A 17906-nucleotide genomic window follows, 5' to 3' on the forward strand; every position below is an offset into this window, starting at 1 on the left:
AGACTGCTCTGAGGTGATAGGAAGGCACTTGAATAATTACTCATTACAGCCAAGGTGTGCAGAAGAGCATCTCTGAACACACAACATGTCAAAGCGTGAAGCAGATGGACTACGGCAGCAACAGGTGCCACTCCTGTCAGCTAAGAACAGAAAATCGAGGCTACGGTTTGCACAAGCTGGTCTAATTAGTCTTGATTTCTGCTGCGATATTCAAATAGTAGGGTCAGAATTTAGCTTAAATGTGTAAGCATGGCTCCATCCTGGCTTGTATTAACATTTCAGGCTGGTGGTGGTGCTGTAATGCTATGGAGATTATTTTCTTGGCGCACTTTGGTAATAAGTTGGTACTCATAGGTGCTCAGTTGGTAATAAGAGGCCTTAGTATTAACTGATGTCATCCATTTACAAAGTTTATTTTTTTCAGCTTGAAAAAATAAAATAAAAAAATCAAGATTTTGAAATTACATTTATTATTTTGTGAGAAGCTAAAAAAAAAAGAGAAGCAATCACGACCCATCTTCAGTGCTCTTACTGAGGGATGGAGGTTGTTGGCCAAGATCTTTGGATACATGACACCATCCATCCTCCCTTCAATATAGTCGTCCTGTCCCCTTTGCAGAAAAGCACCCCCAAAGTATGATGTTTCCACCCCCATTCTTCATGTTTGGGATGGTGTTCTTGGGGTTGTCCTCATCCTTCTTCCTCCAAACACAGGAAGTGGAGCTGATAGCAAAAAGCTCTATTTTGGTCTCATCTGATCACATGACCTTCTCCCATGCCTCCTCTGGATCATATAGATGGTCAGTAGTGAACTTCAAATGGGCCTGGACATTTGCTGGCATGAGCAGAGGGACCTTGCGTGCACTGCAGGATTTTAATCCATGACTGCATAGTGTGTTACTAATGGTCATCTTTGAGACTGTGGTCCCAGCTCTCTTTAGGTCATTGACCGGGTCCCCCGTGTAGTTCTGGGCTGACTCCTTATCGTTCTCAGAATCATCCTTACACCACGAGGTGAGATCTTGCATGGAGCCCCAGACCGAGGACAATTGACAGTCATCTTGTGTGTCTTCCATTTTCTAATAATTCCACCAACAGTTGTTTTCTCACCAAACTGCTTGCCTATTGTTCTGTAGCCTATCCCAGCCTTGTGCAGGTCTAAAGTTTTGTTCCCTGTGTCCTTAGAAAACTCTTTGGGCTTTGGCATGGTGGAGAGGTTGGAGTGAGATTGATTGAGAGTGTGGACAGATATCTTTTATGCAGGTAACAAGTTCAAACAGGTGTAATTAATACAGGTAATTAGTGCAGAACAGGGTTATTATAGTTAACGAAAACTGAAATTGAAAAAACATTGTCGTTAACTGAAATAAATAAAAACTACAATTAAAAGGAAAAAAAACGATAACTAACTAAAACTGTATTGTGAGTTTAAAAAACTAACTAAAACTAACTGAATTAGAGGAAAAAAAGTAAAAACTAACTAAAACTAAACGATAATGTAAACTCCAAAACTATTATAACCCTGGTGTAGAATAGGGCAAAAAACTAACAGGTCTATGAGAGCCAGAATTGTTGCTGGTTGGTAGGTGATCAAATATTTATTTAATGCAATAAAATGCAAAATAATTATTTAAATTCATTTTGTTTTTTGAGCCACTCAGAGGTGGACTTGTTGGTGTGTTTCAGATAATTGTCCTGCTGCATAACCCAAGTATGCCTGAGCTTAAGAGCATGGACTGATGGTCGGATATTCTCCATCAGGATTTTCTGATAGAGAGCAGAATTCATGGTTCCATCATTTACATTAAGTTGTCCTGAAGCAGCAACGCAGCTCCAGTCCATCACTCTACCACCACTATGTTTGACTGCTGGAATGAAGTTGTTTTTATGAAATACAATTAGTTTTATGCACATGTAATGGGACTCAAACCCTCCAAAAAAGTTAAAGTTAAGTTCCATCAGTCCACAAAATATTTTCCCAAAAGTCTTGGGAACAATGTGAGAGACTGATACAGTCTAACAGAAAACTGTAACTTCAAGTTATTGCTGCTAAAGGTGGTTCTGCAAGTTACTGAATTGTGGGATATGCTTAGTTTTTAACAGCATTGCAGCATTGAGTCCTGTGGAAAAAAACATCAAAGTGGAATTTGCTCTGCTTTGGAAAACTCCCATTTTAGGGAACAAATGCTTGTTATAATAGTTAAACATGAGCAGATAATGAACTTGGACTGACGCATGATACACATGAATGTAAAAAAGCACAGACACCATCAAATAATTTCTGTAATGACAGTTTGAAATGATAAATAACACATTGATAATCTAAATTGATTAGGATTGTGTCAGTTGTATGAGTTTTAAAATTGTTTAGGGTGTAATGTAAGGATGATTATGTATTATAATTTGCAATATAGCAAAACATCTACTGGACTGTTCAGTAAAATGATCAAAATTACCGGATAAGAAGATTTCTGGTGTGTTTGTAGGTCGCGCGGCACCCGTACCGTATTATCTGGAATAAAAGCACAACAAAATTCTATGTGCGGCTGCCCTGACCGTCGCAAATGAGGGCTCACTGGACCGCAGTGAAACAAATTTAAGGCATATAAGACAACATGTAAGAAAGATTTATAAAAAAAATAAATAAAATAGAGGCTCTCTGTGCACACCACGGGGCAGATGAATGTGCTACTACTCCGCATACGGAAGATGAAGGCAAAACTGCAACAATTGTTTCCGGATATCTCCTTCTACCACTCTGCCCGCAGGCCCAGCGGTGGCAGCTTGATGTCGTTTTAGTTTCGGTTACACGTAGGGGGGACGAAGAGACGAAGAAATCGAAACTTATCGATGAATAAAGTCAGCTGAATCGAAAGAGGGAACGATCATAAGCGGATATACGCCGAGAAGGAAGATGGAAGGGGGAAAGGGAGCCGTGCTGTGAGCTTTGTGGGGTCTCGTCATGATTTTATTTTACTCGCTGAGTCATTAATGATGGCACAAACGAAAAACTACATTGCTGAACTGAACGAGCATGCACAGAAAAATCACTTGAAACTGCGGTTTGAGGACGTTGGCTCTGACGGCCTTGCCCACAATAAAATGTGAGTACATTTGTGGTACCTGAGTTTTGAACATTGTACTATAACGGCGATAATCGGAGGAGTACTGGGTGAGGTAACAGGACCCAGAAGGCTAATCAGTATTTGAGAACTATATAAGTAATGATTGGTGACAACAAATATACAGAATGATGTAGCCGTAAAGTTTTTCTACCTTTTAGGTCCTTTTATTAAAACAGAATAAAATAGTATAGAATACCTTTATTTCTCATTATATGGAATGTACAGTGAGATTGCAGGGCCACTCCTCTTCATACTGTAGAAAGTCACACTTCTAAAAATGTAAGATAAAATAGAATATATACAAAATAAAATAAATAGATAGGTATATACATATAAGCATGAAGATGGCTGAGTATTGCAGTTTGGTGAATGAATATTGCTCATTGTAGGAGTGATTACAGGAAGTGTTTGCTCTTATGCGGCCCTATTATTTGTAAAAATCTTTATTTGTAAAGTGAACAGTCATGTTATTACAAAGAACCAAACAAGCATTGAAAACTTGTTTAAAAACTCCACCTGCTCCTCCCTTGGTGTATGCACAGGATGTCTTACTGTATATATCTTGTGTTTAAGGATGTACCAAGTTTCTTCATGGGTAAAGAAATATTGCCTCCCAGAGGCTGAAAATGGAAAATAAAGAATGTTATTTCTTGTGGCCCAACCCTAAAATATAATTTTGTCATCTGAAACCTGTTTTGACAGAGCTCTGACTTTTCCTCTACAGATTCAGCCAGAAGGTGATCATAGATGGTAAAGACTACCCCAAAGGTGTGGGGAAGACCAAGAAAGATGCAAAGCTTAAAGCAGCTGAAAATGCCCTGAGATGCCTGCTGGATGGTCAGGACTTAGTAAGTTTATTGCTCCCCTTCACTGAACTTGAGCATGTTGGAGAAAAATAAGTGGCGTGAGTGTCCCTGATGTATTTTTTCTTAACAGACAGAAAATGCAGCAGAAGCTTCTGCACCAGTTAAGACAGATATCAACTATATATGCTGGCTCAATGAATATGGCCAGAGGAACAGGTTAACTGTAAAGCCTGTGGAGTCAACAAGACCGGGGCCTCATAATATTATCCCGTAAGCCTCCTGAATGCATCTCTACTCTTATCTATTCTCTATTTTAAATGCATTATATAAATGGCATTTTCTGGTATTAGGTGGTGTAGCTTCATGGTTGGAGCTGAGGAGTACCCAGCAGTCTCTGGGAAAACAGCAAGAGAAGCTAAAGAGGAAGCAGCCAAGCTTGTATATGACATGATATGTGGCAAAAAAGCTACAGATGTAAGTTATGATACAATCCAGGCCATTCTAGCTTAATCAAAGGCCTAAAGCATACTCATCCATTAACCATGTTCAAATTTGACATCTTCTGTTTTCAAGACTGCAGATGAGAATCGCAGCTATGCAGCAGGTCAGCAAAGTGAGGACTTAAATGAAAGTGTTTCTGATGTGTGGTGAGTAAATCACAGTGGCAGTGCATTTTTTTAACTGTGACTTCTCCATCATGGTGAAGTTTCTTACTGCTTCTTGCTTACAGTAACATGACTGTGAACACCAAGGACTCCAGGCTTGCACAGGAAAATTATATCGGACTTGTGCATGACTACTGTCAGAAAAAAAACAACGGCCACCCTAGATTTATTGAAGACAAGATATCTGGTACACCTGATAAGCGTCAGTGAGTATGTCTAAAGCCCTGGAATCTGAATACACACTACAGCGACATCAGTGCTCACGATTAAAGTTGAGTTATTTTAAACTGTTAATGCACCATTCCACTTTTTTTCCATTTCAGATTTTTCTACAAATTAATGATCGACAACAAGGAATACCCAGTGGGTAAGGGTAGGAGCATCAAGGAAGCCAAACAAAACGCAGCTCGGCTGGCCTGGTCTCTTCTTCAGGGGCAGGCAGGCGAGGTGCTTATATTTTTTTATCCTCCCTTTGTGTGATCAGATATGGTTTGGTTCCAGCAGATGAGCTGTTCTTTCAAAAGCCATTTAAAAAGGAGTTTGTGTAGTTGAGAAAAGGAGAGCAGCACATTTCTGTAAATGTTGAGCCAGCAATGATTAGTGAGCTCTCCCCCAGCCACGGAGGGACAAACTGGTATTACTTAGAAGTGGTTGGATGTCCTTGGTCTTAAAGCGTATACAGCTAATTAGAGCACATTTTAGGTGTTTTAATCCATTTATGCTTTTGTTCTCTAAGGATGCTGTTCAAGACAAGAATGTGGGAAACAGCCAGACTGAGGGATCGACTGTGTCACGGTATTTTATAAAAAAAGGAGAAACTATTCTTTTCCAGTTTAATGTGTTTTCTTGTGTTATGTGCTGAGAGAAAGGTTTAAGTCTCTAATCTAAAATTTAGACTGGCATAAAAAAACAAAACAATGAAACCTTTCTGTGTTTAATTTATTTATTCTATTTTTGCCTGAACAATAGTGTTACTGTCTGCAGGTTTACTTCAGAATTTGAACCCTTAGAGTGTCTCGGTAAAGGCGCCTTTGGTTCTGTTCACAAAGTGAGACATAAAAAGCTGAAGAAAGAATATGCTGTGAAGATCGTCTGCTATAAAGAGTAAGTATGCTGTGCTATGATTCTAGCATCCACTGTTGCATGTACAGTATTTCTGCACTTCCTTTACTGAACCTTTTCTTTACAGAAAAGCTCTTCGAGAAGTGAGCGCATTATCAGACCTCTTCCACCGTAATATTGTTAGATATTACACATTTTGGGAGGAGGATACTAGATATGAAGTGGACCTTAGCTTTGACAGTTACAGCTCTTCACAGTAAGTCTTGTGCACCTATTATTAGTATTAACTTTTAATGCTAAGTTAAACAACTGCATCACTTTTTGCTCTCCTTTTTAGCACTGCAGATAATTCAGAGGCAAAGTTCCTCTATATTCAGATGGAGTTATGTGCTAAAAACACACTTAAAGACTGGATTGATGAGAAGAATGCTCAGGGTCTGCAAGACTCCAAGAGAAGAGAAGAAAGCCTCAGAATTGCTCAAGAAATAGTTTGCGGAGTTGAATATATTCACTCCAAGAACCACATCCACAGAGACCTTAAGGTGAGACCTTAACATCAGTGTATAAGCTTTTAATGCGTCCTCTGGTTTACTGTGACAAGGTTCTTGGAGCTTCCCTGAGATAAATAACAGATTCCAGATTAATAAACTATTTTAAAAAAGTGCTTTGAGGAGCTACATTCAGGAAACGATCAAACAGCACATGATGCAACATTTTTTTTTGTAGCAATACTTCTTAGCAATAAATCTCATCCTGTTGGAAAGTGTATTTCGTTCCTGTTAAATGAAGCCACATTTGTGGGTTGAGGTCAGGACTGCAGGCAGGCCCTCTCATCCTCTCCACTCCCAAATTCTGAAGGTAGTCTCTGATAAACTCGCTCTGTGGGGGTGAGCGTTGTCATCTTGGAGGACAGAGATCAGCCCCAGACTGGAGGTGTGGGATTCCCGCTGGCTGCAGAATCTCATCTCGATAGCTCTGCATTGAGATTGTCTCCGTTGATGACATGCGTGATTGTCAGCACCAATCACGTCAAACAAGAGTCAACATCAGAATAAGCTTTTAGGGGGAATAAACAGGCTTTCCAATGGTATAAGATTTATTGGCAAAAAGCATTTTTACAGCAAAGAAATAATTCACTAAACACAAATTTCCTTACTTTTTCTGCAAAGTTTAGATAAAAGTAAAGATGCCTTTTTGGTCATTTGTCTTCCCGATAAAGGTCACCTGTCGGTACACGCTTTTTTGATTTGATGCTGAGTTTATCAACAGGTATAGGTAAAGTAAATGTTTAAGTCAGATGTTTGTTTAATTTATTTTTTGCTTTTGAATGCAAAGCCTGCAAACATCATGTTTGGAATGGAAGGAGAGGTGAAGATTGGGGACTTCGGTCTGGTCACCAGTGATGATGATGATGATGCTTTGGTGGAGAGAACTGTGTACAAAGGAACTCCATCTTACATGGCTCCGGAACAAGTGAGATACTGACAATAACTTTTCATTCTTAAGCTCAGCCTCACCTCTCTTCAACAGTGAGAGCTGAAAAATCATCTTCTATCAACAGAAGTTTATTTGACTCTCAAAATTAAGCAATAAAACTGAGCAGAAAGCTGAAGATCCATTTCTGTCGAGCATAACTAGGTAGTTTAGTACAGTGATTAACAAAAATATGACATTAGGCAGATAAAATGCCATTTGTCAAGACTGTCTTTTTAACACAGAAGAGTGAGCGGCAGTACGACAGGAAAGTGGACATGTTTGCTTTGGGGCTGATTTTCTTTGAACTCCTTTGGAAGCTCTCGACCGGCTCGGAAAGAGCAAAGGTGAGTCTCATAAACACGAGGTAACACTATCTGTCACTGCAACTGTGCTACCACATTGTGCACGCCTGCATTTATTGTGCACAAATAACTAAGCTGCTGTAGATGATTTCTTCTCAGGATAGCGCGAAGCTGATGGCAGAGCTCGTTTTTCCTTCATTCTGTTCTATCTGTCTTTTATATTAGTGCATAAACTGACATTCTTTCTTGTTGTTTTATCACTGCATTGATACCAGATTTGGCCTGACCTCAGAAAGCAGAACTTCCCTGAAGAGTTTTCAGTGATGTTTACCAAAGAGGTAAATCACCTCTTTCCCATTACGCTAAAATCTTTTTCACAGACGGTCACCATCAGAGCTTACTTTAAGTGATTTAGTCACTTTTAAATGTTTTTCTTTGATTGCACAGTTATCTGGACACAACATATTTGAATACATTGATTGTAATGAGTGCAGAGGCTTCATTTATATTGCTTTTATTTGTTTTTAAACAGAAGCAAATAATTAACTCATTGCTGTGTGAGAAGCCAGAAGACCGACCTGATGCAGGTGCCCTGAAGGCAGTGCTTGAAGAGTGGACTCAGATCTACAACGGACAAAAATCCCTTTGCCAGGAAAATCAAACCGTCTGATAGTCACGAAAGAGAGATCGTACAAGAGTCACGAGAGCTTCTTGCGTCTCTTTAATGATTTGATGTACTGTGTAATATGATGGAAAATGTGCAGAGATTAATATATGGAAGAGGCCACATCATGAATCCATGCCAGTTCATTTTTATTGGATTTGGAAATTAAACATGAAATCATGATTTTAAAATATAACTATTGAAATTCCCTGGTGCAGGTTGTCACTTTGTAACTGTTGTTAATCTGCTTTTGCCGTGCTCACAGAGGAACTGTGCAATTATCAGACATTTTGTCACTTTGTGTCACCCGGTTCATGTTATTAAAAAAACAAACAAAAAAAACCCCCACACTACACGTGGGACACTTTTAGAAACTTTCATAAATGTTTTCACTCACTTTTAACTCAAGAGAGACAGTTTACCTTTTTTCTTTTTTTTTTTATTATTCTTTTGTATCTGATTGTAATATCAGTCAGATAATTATGAATTTGAATAATGTAAGAAAGGTCAATAATATTGTACTGGATGGAAAAGGGTAATAAAAAGGATATAAGAAACTGAACTAGTAATTGTGCTCTCATTTAGCCCTGTGATTTTTCTTACAGAAGCAGCTGGCATACAGTTCATGTCCACAGCTTTTGGATTTCAAATAATGAGCAGCGAGGAATCAAGTCAAGTGTTTGTAATAACTGGCAGTGAGTCTTTCATGTTGCTGTGGTCGAATTTTTGTCCACTCTTTGCAGAATTGTTTGAATTCAGCTACATTGGAGGTTTTTCCAGCATGAACAGTCTGTTTAAGGTCGTGCCTAAGGATCTCAATCTGATTTAAGTCCCGACTTTGACTCTGCCACTCCAAACCTACATTTTGTTTTGTTTGTATTTTTGAGTCATTCAGAAGTGGACTTGCTGGTGTGTTTTGGATAATTTTCCTGCTGCATAACCTGAGTGCGCTTGAGCTTCAGAACATGAACTGATAGCCAGACATTCTCTTTCAGGATTCTCAGGTAAAAGCAGAATTTGTGGTTCCATCAGTTCCATCAAGTCGTCCTGAAGCAGCAAACCAGCTCCAGACCATCACACTACCCCATTAAGTTTGACTGTTGGTTCGATGTTCTTTTTATGAAATGCTGTGTTCGTTTTATGTAGATGTAACGGGACTCAAACCTTCAAAAAGTTAAACTTTTGTCTCATCAGTCCACAGAATATTTTCCCAAAAGTCTTGGAGACCTGCAAGATGTTTTTGACAAATGTGAGACGAGCCTTTGTGTTGTTTTTGGTCAGTGGTGGTTCTCTCTTTGGATCTCTCCCATGGATGACATTTTTTCATTGTTGAATCATGAACTCAGACCTTAACTGAGACAAGTGAGACCTGTAGTTCTTGTTGTTCTGGGTTCTTTTGTAACTTCCTGGATGAAGAAATGGCTTTGTAACACTTCCCAGACTGGCAAATGTTTCTCAGCTGTTTGGCATGATGTGCTGCTTTTTTTTTTTTAGTCTACTTCACTTTGTCAGATAGGTTCTATTTAAGTGATTTTTGATTAAGCAGGTCTGGCAGTGATTAGGCCTGGGTGTGGCTACTGAATCTAACTTAGCCTTCCAAAAAAAATGTGAATTGCAGAAGCAAGAAAGAAGCAACAGTAAGTGGGATGATATAATTCAAAACAACCAGCAGTTTTTAAGGACCGCTCCGAGAAACACTAAAGACCAAAACACAGGATCGAGACCAGAAGTCAGAGGATGAAATAATCAACCAGTCTCTGGAGCTTGATAAGGGGGGACTGGACTTCTTTCTGTTTCTTGAAGAGTTTCACCTCTGGCCCGTGTCGAGATGTCATTCCAGGATTCTGGGGTGCCTGCGCATCCTGTGATGGGGTGAGGCACTCAAGTGAGGGAGCAGTAGTTTCTCACAGGGGGCCGATTGGTCCCAGACTCAGGATGTATGTATGTATGTGGGTGTGTGTGTGTGATATTTGTTATCTTTTGTATGTGTGTGGGGGTGTGTGTTTTTGTGTTGTGCTTGTCTGTGGTGTGGACTGTGGGTGCCGGGTGACCTAGGAAGTGTGGCCACTTCAGGCCCTGGACCTGCCTGCCCTGCACTGTGGTTGGGTGTAGGGAACTGGAGTGTTTAGTAAGCCAGTAGTTTGCTGGCTCTCTTCTTCCAGGGGTAGTTCTCTACCTCTCGGTCATACATATCCTGGCCCTTCCCCTCCTCCCACTCAGTCAAACATTACATCACACACACGTAGGGTCTTGGGTGAGGGGGGCTCGTGCTGCAGTGAGTAGGGCCACTTCTTTGGCTCTGCTCGCAATGTTGCGTGATGTCCCACTCCTCCTTTTTAATTACATCATACAGCTCACAACATGTCATAGTACACATACAGCTTTGGGGGCCAGGTGTGTCACACAGTGGTTAGTGTGTGCAGCTGCTGAGGTGGCCCACCTCTCTGTTCACTGCTGCCTGCTCCTCAGTTTTATTTACATCTTAGACATTGAGGGCCTTGGGGGGGTGGTGTGGATGGGCGCTGTTGCTCAGTGCTCATATTACATCTGTCCCTCCAATTTTAATAGCACTGTAGCTTTCACACATCCATACATATTCTTCCCACTACATACACTCAACACATCACTCCAAACACGTTGAGTGGAAGGAGGGATGCTCATTGCCTCTGGCTCTCTGGACTCTTGCCATTTGACTGTGGGGGGTCCATCTGGGGTCTCCCCCCTTCCTCCTCTGGGGTGTGTGGGCAGTCGCCATCGGGATGTGTGGCCTCCTGTCTTCTGAGCTCCTAGTGAGCCGTGGATAGGCCACATCCCCTGGGTCCTTCCCTGTTTGCCTCTGGATCACGGGGGGCGTGGTTGCAGTTTCTTGCCCCCATTGGTGAGTACGTTCCATGACAGAGGCACATACACACATTATTGCAAGCAACAACAGGATTGTGTGTGTGTGTGTGTGTGTGTGTGTATGCATGTGTATAGATATGTGGATGTATGTATGTACGTATATCATTTTTCATTTTTTTTTTCTCTTTCTTTTTGTTTTTCTCTTTCTCACTCTTTTTTCCTACCCTTTCCTTTCTACCTGTCAGGCCTGGTGTAAATAAATTAAATTAAATTAAAATACAAACATTAACAAGAGTAGCTTATTGAAAAACTTACAGAGCTATTCTTGAAAAAGCAAATATGTCTGGTACACCACAGCATTCGGATCATATTCTGGTTGCGAAAAAAGGTGGAGAGACTATGACCTGGATGACCGAGAACCTACATAGACAACCAGATCACCGCCGCTCCAGCAGGTGGCAGTGTGGGGGAGGGCAGTAGTACCTTGGCAGAAAGAGGGCGCCGGATGGGAATTTCGGCTCTTTTCAGAGAGCCGGCTCTTTAGGCTCGGCTCCCAGAGATGAGCCGGCTCTTTCGGCTCCCTGAAAAGAGCCGGCTCTTTCGGCTCCCAAGTGGCTCCTCAGATTTTAAGTGTAAAATGAATTACTAATGTAAAAACATACATTATATCAAATATTTCTTTATATACTCAACATATAATAGAGTGCTCCAAATACAAATTATAAAACAAAAGACTGGAACTCAGAAAAACCAAGGGCCTTTGAGGAGTTGATTCCGTTTCTCCTACCTGATATGACCTGCCCTGTTTTGTTCTTCTGATTGCACTGATGGATGAACAATTCATATATGCCTGTGCAGGTTGTTTGTGGAGCCTGCTTGATATTAAATTTTAAATTTGCAGTCTACACTCTGTCTATCACATTAATCCTTTAACACCGGCGCCAGTTTCCTGCCCTTACTAGCCGTGAACAGCTGATTAAGAAGTAGCGTACCACAGCTGAGTCGCTGATCAAAGGAACTATGGCTTTTTACCATAACTCTGCTATTGGAAAATTTCAAACGGTTCCTGAAAGCTCAGAAATTGCACTTCACAGCATGTAGGGGTATTACGGCATTTGTTGCCAAAAGTCCGCAAACGGTGGCACTTTTATATAATTTTTTTTTTTGCATTTTTGGCCACAGCGGCTTTTCGTGACAGTGGAGAGAGACAGGAAATGGGGAAAGGTACAGGGGAAGACACGCGGGCAGGTTGGCGACGGGCCGGGATGCGAACCCGCACTGCCCGCAACATGGTGTGTCCTTGGCCCCTCCCCTCTCGCTCAGTGTAGAAGCTCATATGCTACCACTCATTCTAACCAATCATGTGCGGCTTCCACAAAAAAAAAAAAAAAAGAAAGAAAAGAAAAAGAAACGAATGAACGAAAAGAAAAGAAAAGAAAAGAAAAGAAAAGAAAAGAAAAGAAAAGAAAAGAAAAGAAAAGAAAAAAAAGAAAGAAAGAAACGGCTCACTATCAGGAGCCGGCTCCTGTCGTTCACTTCAAAGAGCCGGCCCTCAGAGCCGAATCGTTCGCGAACGACCCATCACTACCGGAGACGAGAAGGATATGATGGCGGTGTGAGCGAAATTTAAAACTGTGTGCACGTTCCGCTGCACTACAGAAATTATTTATGCAATTGGGGCTTTACGATTCAAGATGGGGAGGAAACAGGCCATAGCACGACTCAAGGAGTATGCACGGAGAAGCGGCTCGGAGCTGAAGTTTGTGGTGGTTTCGATGGGACAGGACGATAAAAGGTGAGCTAAAACCGGACTGTAGCGGCAGCTGGAGCGTCGGGAAGTGAGGATATGCAGATGTGGTGCACGCTGGTACACGCAACTGCTAAACCAGCTCCTACATCGTCACAGTTTAGATGTGATTTATAAAACCTGCTGTTTACTTTCGCTGTTTATTGGTCAGCTCGGTGCCAAGTTCAAGTTTGCTTAGATCCACCCACTGTTCTGCTTAAAGCAGACATTTTGTTTTTCACGAAACCGAAAGCATGACGACATTAAGCTTAATTGGGTCTGTAATTAAGTTTAATTATTTCTGAATGTCTTCTGAGGGGTGTCTGCACATGCTAGAGGTTTGCCTGCAGACCAGCACAGGGGTGGGTTCTTTGCAGAGGTCCATACTGTCTGAGATAAAGTAAGAACAGGGCCAGGACTGAAAACACACTTGTGCTAAATTAGTGCTAAATCTGTTAGTTACAACAGGCTATTTGCGCAGAAAGCCTGGTGTGTGTTATGTGTCAGTAAGGTGCACTGTGAGGTTGCAGTGAAAATATTTCTTGCATTAAGTACTACAAGTAAATGCTGTGTCAGCTTTTAAATGATCTGCATCTTGTTTATTGTCTGACATGCACTGCTGCACAGGCCATACTGCATCTTCTAAGTATGCACTGTTCTATAGTCAGCTGGATGTAATATTTAACATTAAAGTAAACGCATCAGGGAAGGAGGAAAAAAAGATTTGGTTGATAATAATCACAGTCAAGCATGGTGCCCAATAAGCAGCACAGAGTACAGATGAAGCCATGTTTGCCTCAGGATTCATGGGTTCTGGTTATTTTGTTTCTCTTTTAAGATGAGATGCTCTGGACGTCTGGCCTGATATGTAAACTGCTAACATGTGCAACAACTTTATCATTAAATCTCAAATCATCAAATTTTTAGATCATCTTCTGTTTGACCAGCTCCGATTTGCATGCAAAGTTTGAACATGTGCAATATAATTATTGTGCCTCTTGGTATATTTTAAACTTAACCTAGATTGACAGGTCCCTCCAGGGCAGTAGATCTCAAAAACAGAGAATATGCATATATTTAACAAAATTATTTTCTTAGTAATAAGACTGTCATTAAGACTATAATATTAAAATTTATCACAATGATACATAAGTATTTCAACACTGTTAAGCTTTTACAATTCCTCATCAGGGTCGTCATGAGGGTTGTGATCAATGGCTGTTCATTTCCTGATGGTGTCGGGGAGAACACAAAAGAAGCCAAGCAGAATGCAGCTCGAAGTGCCCTGAGGAATTTGAATGATAAGGAAAATCAGATCCCTGTGGTATGGATTTGTTGCTGTGAAATAGTGCATGTGTCCATATACAGACCACGTTTCACAAATTGGTTTCACCTAGTTTCTGTTTTTCTTTCAGATGGAAACAAAAGATCCTAATGTGCAACCTTATCGCAAGAACTTAAGAACCAGGCTGTTTGATAATTTACCTGAATGTAAACCTACATTGGTGAGTAGTAATGCGCTATAAACTGAAACACTGTAAATTTGACATGGAGGCATGGAGTTGTTTGTTATTAGGAATGGACACTGGATCATGATGTTATGATAAAAGTCTCAAAAGGAAGTACCAAGAATCCAATCTATACTTTGTCAGTAGTGGGTTGGACCAGTGCGCTAGAACCCGTGACTCACCACCTTATTGCGGTGGCATCCAGTGATCCCAAGAGTTATGTTGTCTCTGGTAGGCTGTCCCGAGGCAAAGGGGTCCTGGGTGAGGGGCTAGACAAAGAGCAATTCTAACAACCTCTATGACGCCTAATTAACATAACATAAATTTTATGAATGACGACATGATGCCAGAGTTAAAGACTTTCTTCTCGTGCTTCAGGTGTCCTGCACAGTTGTGACTGAAGATGATGCCTCAACTGGGCCACCCGCACCGCAGACTGTGCTGTAAGTCACCAACTAATAAGAGAGTTTGATTTGTTAGAATGATTTACTAATTTCTCTCTTTGCATTCTCCCAGGGATTCCTGTGGTGCTTCATCCGTACCTGTGGCAAAGGCTTGCAATTCATCAAAAAACCCCAAGGTTCAAGTCTGTTATTACCTTTCAGTCTATGAGTCTTTGCTATTCTTGAGTCAAAACCCCCTAAAGGGACTCATGTCTGAATCTGAGTGGGTTCAAATCTTAGTCAAAGCTTCAAACTAACATCCTTCTAGAAAGGTCAGATACTGAATGAAGCTTGAGGAAAGCTCTGAGCTTGCACTAGAATTTGAAGACATGTTTGATGTTTCAGAGATGCTGTCCTTTTTTACCTGGTTGCAGGATTAGTTCAAGCGCTTTTTTAGAACAAAAACAAGGACCGTTTTGGGCATTTGTGTGCATTAAAATTCGATTTGCTGTTGCTTAAATTTTTATGGCAATATTTTCTGTATTTACACAAATTTACAAAAACACAAAAACCTTCTATAAAGCCCATCCATCCTCTTATCCTGTTCAGGGTCACAGGGGGGGCTGGAGCCTATTCCAGCTGTCATGGGGCGAGAGGCAGGATACACCCTATACAGGTTGCCAGCCTGTCACAGGGCTAACACAGAGAGACAGACAACCATTCACATTCACACCTATGGGCAATTTAGAGTGACCAATTAACATAACCCCAGTAACTGCATGTCTTTGAACTGTGGGAGGAAACCCACGCAGACATGCAAACTCCACACAGTGAGAGGCCTGGGCCAAGGTGGAATCAAACCCAGGCCTTCTAGATGTTATTCCAGCTGTGAGGTAGCACAGTTCATACTGCAGTTCACAGCATTTCAGAAAGGAGTCATAAAAAGTTCACAGAAACACTTATCAGACCAGCAACGATGTGTTGCGTGTGCTCGTTGGAGATTTTAATCATTTGAGGGATTTTCAGTGGTTGTTGTTTTTACTCGCTGTGTTCTGATGTGTTTCGTGAAGGTTACGCAGTGTCCTGAAGAAAAGGATTCACTTAACACTCCCAGTGAGATAACTTCAGGCATCTCAGAAATTGTCAGGTATGGAAAATGAAAACATTAGAATGCAGAATTATCACGTTCCAGCTTTTCATATGATGTTTGTTGACTTTAAAAAGTTGATATTCAGTAAGTGAGATTTCTGCCAACAGCCATTCAGGATTTGACTGCGTCACGCTGATCGGTAAAGGCGCCTTTGGTCGAGTATACAAGGCTAGACATAAACTGGTGGGAAAGTATTATGCGATTAAGGTCATCCCCTGCAAAGAGTGAGTGAAGCTCTCTGTAGTATTGCATGCTTTCACTGTTTGACTTTCATAGTTTATTAGTTAAAGTCATAGTGAAACTTTAATTCCGTTATTCTCCTTTGAATCAGGAAAGCTCTACGAGAGGCCGAGGCGTTGTCAGTCCTCGACCACTTGAACATTGTTAGATACCACGCATGCTGGATGGGGGATTCGGGATGCCAGTCGGACGGCAGTGACAGCAGCTGCAGCTCTTCACAGTAAGACTCATTCATTTGTTACAACAAGTCTTGTGTTGTATCATTTCACTATTTGATCATTATTATTGTTGTAGGTCTTCCAGTGGTTCATCGACGATGTTCCTCTATATTCAGATGGCACTGTGTGACACCAAAACACTTGGAGACTGGATATATGAGAGGAATATGGAGAAATCATCGCCAAACTCCAAGAGAAGAGAAGAGAGTCTGAATATTGCTCAGCAGATGGTCAAAGGAGTCGAGTACATTCACTCCAAGAAGTTCATCCACAGAGACCTGAAGGTGAGGCAAAGCGGATAATGGATCACTACAGGCAGTGAGCAGGCCTGTGTGTGCAGGTTGTAGCCTGAGAATAAGGTATAATGGGATATCTCAAAAAGTTCTAAAATGATTCACTTTGCGCATTTACTGAAAGCTGCAGAAATTCTGAGATTATCAATCATGAATACTTAATATCAGTCTTGAAGACGTGTGTTTGTCTGTTTGTTTGTTTTATCTGCTTAGCCTTCCAACATCCTGTTTGGGCAGGATGGAAAAGTGAAGATCGGAGACTTTAGTCTGGTCACAACTGATAATGCCGACGATGACAAGACCCCGATGGAAAGAACTTTAGACAAGGGAACACCACTTTACATGGCTCCTGAACATGTGAGGTCAGCTGCATTTGAGTGGATATATTATGCTCATTTCCAGCTCTGGGGTTTTATTTTTGGGCTCTACTAGAGTAGCTCTGCTTGATTCCCATGTTGAAAAAGCATTATCTCATGCTCCACCACCTCATACTCCAGTTCAGTCTTCCCTTCTGATTTGCTGCTCCTCCCACAGCAGCCAGTCGTGGCTTCTATGCTTACAGCCAGAGTTGCGAGCATGACATGACCATATTAGGGATATCCCCTCTCACTGACATCACACAGAGCCAATAGTCTGTTCCAGTGAGTCCGAAACCTGAACATCTGGCTCACAGGAATTACTTAAGACAAAGTCAGAGTACATTTAATACCAAACAGATACATGCACGTGTACTCTTCAGTGATTCACCACAGTAGCGATCAAGTCTTTTATGATTAGAACAGTAAAACCGATGGCGTGCAGTGGTTTCATGAGCACAGGCTGTGTTGTGATAAGTCGTGGTGAAGAACTCAGCTGACTGGTGTCTTGTTAATGCTGTATAACTGCTTTAACACAGGAGAGCGGGAAGACCTATGACAGAAAGGTTGACATCTTTGCTTTGGGGCTGATTTACTTCGAGCTTCTTTGGAGGATCCCCACTTGTCACGAAAGAGGCAAGGTGTGTTGTTGAGTCACAATCAAAAACTGCATGTGGTGGTTCGTTGTCTGTAGTAGTTAAAAAGCTTTGTATTTAACTGTTCATCAGACACTTCTTGAACACTTTCAGATTTGGGGTGACCTCAGAAGACAGAAACTTCCCCGAAAGTTTGCACACAGTTTTACCCCCGAGGTACATCACCATTTTCTCCATGTGTTTCTGTCAGTATTTGTGCTAGTGGAGTGGGGGCTGATAGGCTGATGTCTTAATACCTCCCAAAGGTTTAGGGTCACTTAGAAATGTGTGAATGATTTTTAATGGTAAGTGTACAGAGGCAGATTTCCAGGAACCACTCTTGTGCTTCTGTGGCACACTGCGTTACATTATGTGGAAAGTCTAATTAATCAATAC

General features: G+C 41.2%; 1 protein-coding gene across 1 annotated transcript in view; it reads left to right on the plus strand.

Moving 5' to 3' along the window:
- The window catches only part of LOC115793598 (uncharacterized), a 28765-nt gene that overhangs the window by 9583 nt on the left and 1276 nt on the right, over positions 1 to 17906 (plus strand). The window contains exons 17-45 of the mRNA XM_030748647.1: positions 995 to 1014; positions 2877 to 3104; positions 3850 to 3973; positions 4062 to 4201; positions 4282 to 4405; positions 4505 to 4578; positions 4662 to 4802; positions 4920 to 5043; positions 5333 to 5391; positions 5581 to 5700; positions 5786 to 5914; positions 5996 to 6200; positions 6994 to 7131; positions 7377 to 7478; positions 7712 to 7774; positions 7969 to 8100; positions 9904 to 9985; positions 12562 to 12736; positions 13919 to 14051; positions 14143 to 14232; positions 14614 to 14678; positions 14752 to 14815; positions 15689 to 15765; positions 15876 to 15992; positions 16100 to 16228; positions 16303 to 16510; positions 16733 to 16876; positions 17415 to 17516; positions 17625 to 17687. Of these exons, the coding sequence (XP_030604507.1) occupies positions 995 to 1014; positions 2877 to 3104; positions 3850 to 3973; positions 4062 to 4201; positions 4282 to 4405; positions 4505 to 4578; positions 4662 to 4802; positions 4920 to 5043; positions 5333 to 5391; positions 5581 to 5700; positions 5786 to 5914; positions 5996 to 6200; positions 6994 to 7131; positions 7377 to 7478; positions 7712 to 7774; positions 7969 to 8100; positions 9904 to 9985; positions 12562 to 12736; positions 13919 to 14051; positions 14143 to 14232; positions 14614 to 14678; positions 14752 to 14815; positions 15689 to 15765; positions 15876 to 15992; positions 16100 to 16228; positions 16303 to 16510; positions 16733 to 16876; positions 17415 to 17516; positions 17625 to 17687 (3372 nt within the window). The remainder of the gene's footprint in view (positions 1 to 994; positions 1015 to 2876; positions 3105 to 3849; positions 3974 to 4061; positions 4202 to 4281; positions 4406 to 4504; positions 4579 to 4661; positions 4803 to 4919; positions 5044 to 5332; positions 5392 to 5580; positions 5701 to 5785; positions 5915 to 5995; positions 6201 to 6993; positions 7132 to 7376; positions 7479 to 7711; positions 7775 to 7968; positions 8101 to 9903; positions 9986 to 12561; positions 12737 to 13918; positions 14052 to 14142; positions 14233 to 14613; positions 14679 to 14751; positions 14816 to 15688; positions 15766 to 15875; positions 15993 to 16099; positions 16229 to 16302; positions 16511 to 16732; positions 16877 to 17414; positions 17517 to 17624; positions 17688 to 17906) is intronic.

The sequence above is a fragment of the Archocentrus centrarchus genome, chromosome 15 (genome assembly GCF_007364275.1).
Source record: "Archocentrus centrarchus isolate MPI-CPG fArcCen1 chromosome 15, fArcCen1, whole genome shotgun sequence".
Lineage (NCBI taxonomy): Eukaryota > Metazoa > Chordata > Actinopteri > Cichliformes > Cichlidae > Archocentrus > Archocentrus centrarchus.